Source organism: Nematolebias whitei, chromosome 17 (assembly GCF_014905685.2).
Source record: "Nematolebias whitei isolate Nwh7 chromosome 17, NemWhi1, whole genome shotgun sequence".
NCBI lineage: Eukaryota > Metazoa > Chordata > Actinopteri > Cyprinodontiformes > Rivulidae > Nematolebias > Nematolebias whitei.
In genome coordinates, this window is record NC_056514.1 from 9,107,369 (window position 1) to 9,110,248 (window position 2,880).

Below are 2,880 nucleotides of genomic sequence, written 5' to 3' on the forward strand. Positions count from 1 at the left end.
TATATATATATATATATATATATATATATATATACACATACAGTATATATATATATACACATACAGTATATATATACATATATATATATATATATATAAATATATACAGTATATATATATACATACATATACATACACACACACAATGTAGATATTAATACAAATGTATCAGTGACTGTGAGTTTTGCAAAACTTGTCATAAGAATATTTTATTAGTGTTAATGTTAACCCCACCAAGAATATTTAAATACACTGAACCATGTGTTCAGCTTTAATGGCTGTACTCCTAAGATTTACAGAGGAAAAAATCGTGAGAATGAGTTTAGTATTTAGCTATGACAAATACTTCATTGCTCCTGTCAAACAGGTTACACTGAGTGGAGCGGTCGACCGTTCCAAGATGGCGGCCCTACAGCTTGTCAGCGCCAATAGGCGATAGCAGTCAATGCTGTATCTAGTGTTTATATCTATGGTTCATTGCGCTCAGTTCTGTTAACGGGGCGGGGCGCCCTGACATATTACGTCATGAAATTAGCATATCATGATATCATTTTTTTGCCTGGGCAAGATTTTTTTTGACCAGTATTATTGTGAACGATATGATATGGCCTAGCCCTAATATACACATACACACAATGTGTCTCCATGTCCAGGAAATTTAAGGCAGTTCTGGTAAATAATGGTGGCCACACAAAATATTGACAATTTAGGAACTTTCACTAAGGGGTGTACTCACTTGTTGCCAGTGGTTTAGACATTAATGGCTGTATATTGAGTTATTTTGAGGGAAGAATAAATTTACACTGTTATATAAGCTACACACAGACTACTTTTCATTGTGTCAAAGTGTCATTTTGTCAGTGTTGTCCCATGAAACGATATATTTAAATATCTGCAGGAATGTGAGGGGTGTACTCACTTTTGTGATACACTGTATGTGTATACAATGTGTATATCCAATATTTGGTATCTGAAAGTTTCATTAAAATCCATCCAGAGGTTTAATAAATATTTTAATGACATGCAGACACACAAAGACAGACACATGGGCAAAACCATTATTCCCTTTGGTGGGTGTGGGTGGTAGTAAAAGCAGATCAGGTGTCAGATGTAAAATGTCATCTGCCTTTGTTAGTGGCAGCAAAGGTGGAAGACCACCCTCAAATGACACACGATGCCAAATCAGAGTGATTGTGCAAGGATAATTTAAACAAAGCAAGGCTCAAGTGTTTAACTGTAATACAATATCAAATGGTAAATGGACTGTACTGTACTTATTTAGTGCCTTTCTATCTAATCAAAGTGCTACACTACAATAAGTGACCTCATTTACCCATACATACAGCACTCTACTAGATCTATGCAAAGATAATCTGACTCTGTAGAGACTAATCAGAGGTTTAGATCACATTCACACACTGATGGGACACACACAGAGGCAACGAGGGGTTCAGTGTCTTGCCCAGGGACACTTCCAACAGGTGGAATCGAACCCCCAACTCTCTCATTGCAGGATGACTGCACTAACCACTCAGCCACAGCTGCCCACAAATCTACTTATCAAATCTTTAAATTTCTAAAATAGACTTTTTCGTGGCATCTTACCTCCTCTTCCACCATTGCCTCGGCTGCGTGAGTCTCCCCAGCCGTCCAAGTATCTCCCCACACATCCTCCCATGATGGTGCCAGTCTCCACAGGTCCTACTGGCTGCGCAGGGTGCCCATCGTGGATTAAACTGCGACTTTAGGTCCGGAGGGGGCGTCTAGTCTAATCTGTGTTAACCTGTCACGGCAGGTATATCCAACATAAACAGCTGATTTATACCTACAGATTCGGGTGTTTGTTTTTTTAAACTTTGATTCAAACACAATGTCGTTTAGACGAAACACAAAGTTCGTCCCACAAAAGTTTGTATCTTATCAATCTTCACCCGGCTACTTTGTTAGACGTTAAATAGTTTCAACTCGCAGCTTTCTCGCTAGCTACAGGGCTAACCAGTTAGCTAGCACAACATCAGTAAACACAAACTTCAGAAAACCCCGAGATCTTTTCTCCGCGAGTTAAAGCTTCTACAGACTCAGGTGGAAGCTACACTTTCCCCAAACCTCCATGAAAGTGGGCATTTCAATTCCCTGGCGCTGTCATTTGTCCTTAATTCCCGAAATACTTGTCTGTTGGTAAAAGGTGAGCAGGAACCGTGAGCTACCGCCGCTGAACTTTTCTTCACGCATGCGCACAAGCTCTCAGGTAAAGCTCCAGGACGAGCCAAATAAATAAATGAGCCATTGAACATCTCAGAAGTTATTAAGAACATATTTGAGCTGTTACTACTGTTCACGAATGTTTTCTTTTCACATTTTTTTTATTTCTAATCAACTGCATCTATTTACCGCACAAATTAATAAAAACAATAGGGTACAACATTTAAAGATATCTATAACATGTTTAATTCAATACATTCATCAAGTCTGAACAATTGAAAGTTATAAGTTAGTTCTATTTTCAGATGAGCTTTAAAGCACAAATATTTTACTGGTACAGTTTCACCAGTGTGACTTTTCTATCTTCCAGTTTTAACTGTTGTGTGAGCAAAACGAACGGTTTAGAGTATAATTATTTATAAATTAAAGTTTACAGTAAATTTGTTTCTTAAATTTTTTACAAGCCAACAATCAATACTGTAAATTACAGGTAAAAAATAATTGAAATGCTATAAAAAATACTATTGAAGAAGTAAAACTATGTTTATACAGCTAAATATTTTTAAAACAGCTTAAAACTAAAAGTAGCTTAAAGCTAAAAGTAGCAGGACATAAAAGGAGCAAAACTAGTTAAGAGATTTAAAAATAAGCAAAACGCTCATTAAAAGATGCAAAACA

At 36.8% G+C, this 2,880-nt stretch overlaps 1 protein-coding gene across 1 annotated transcript in view; it reads right to left on the minus strand.

Annotated features, from left to right (window-relative positions):
* Positions 1-1,744, minus strand: part of ubtd1b (ubiquitin domain containing 1b) — a 57,543-nt gene extending 55,799 nt beyond the window's left edge. The window contains exon 1 of the mRNA XM_037690745.1: positions 1,606-1,744. Within this exon, the coding sequence (XP_037546673.1) occupies positions 1,606-1,678 (73 nt within the window). The 5' untranslated portion in view covers positions 1,679-1,744. The remainder of the gene's footprint in view (positions 1-1,605) is intronic.
* Positions 1,745-2,880: the final 1,136 nt, after the last annotated feature.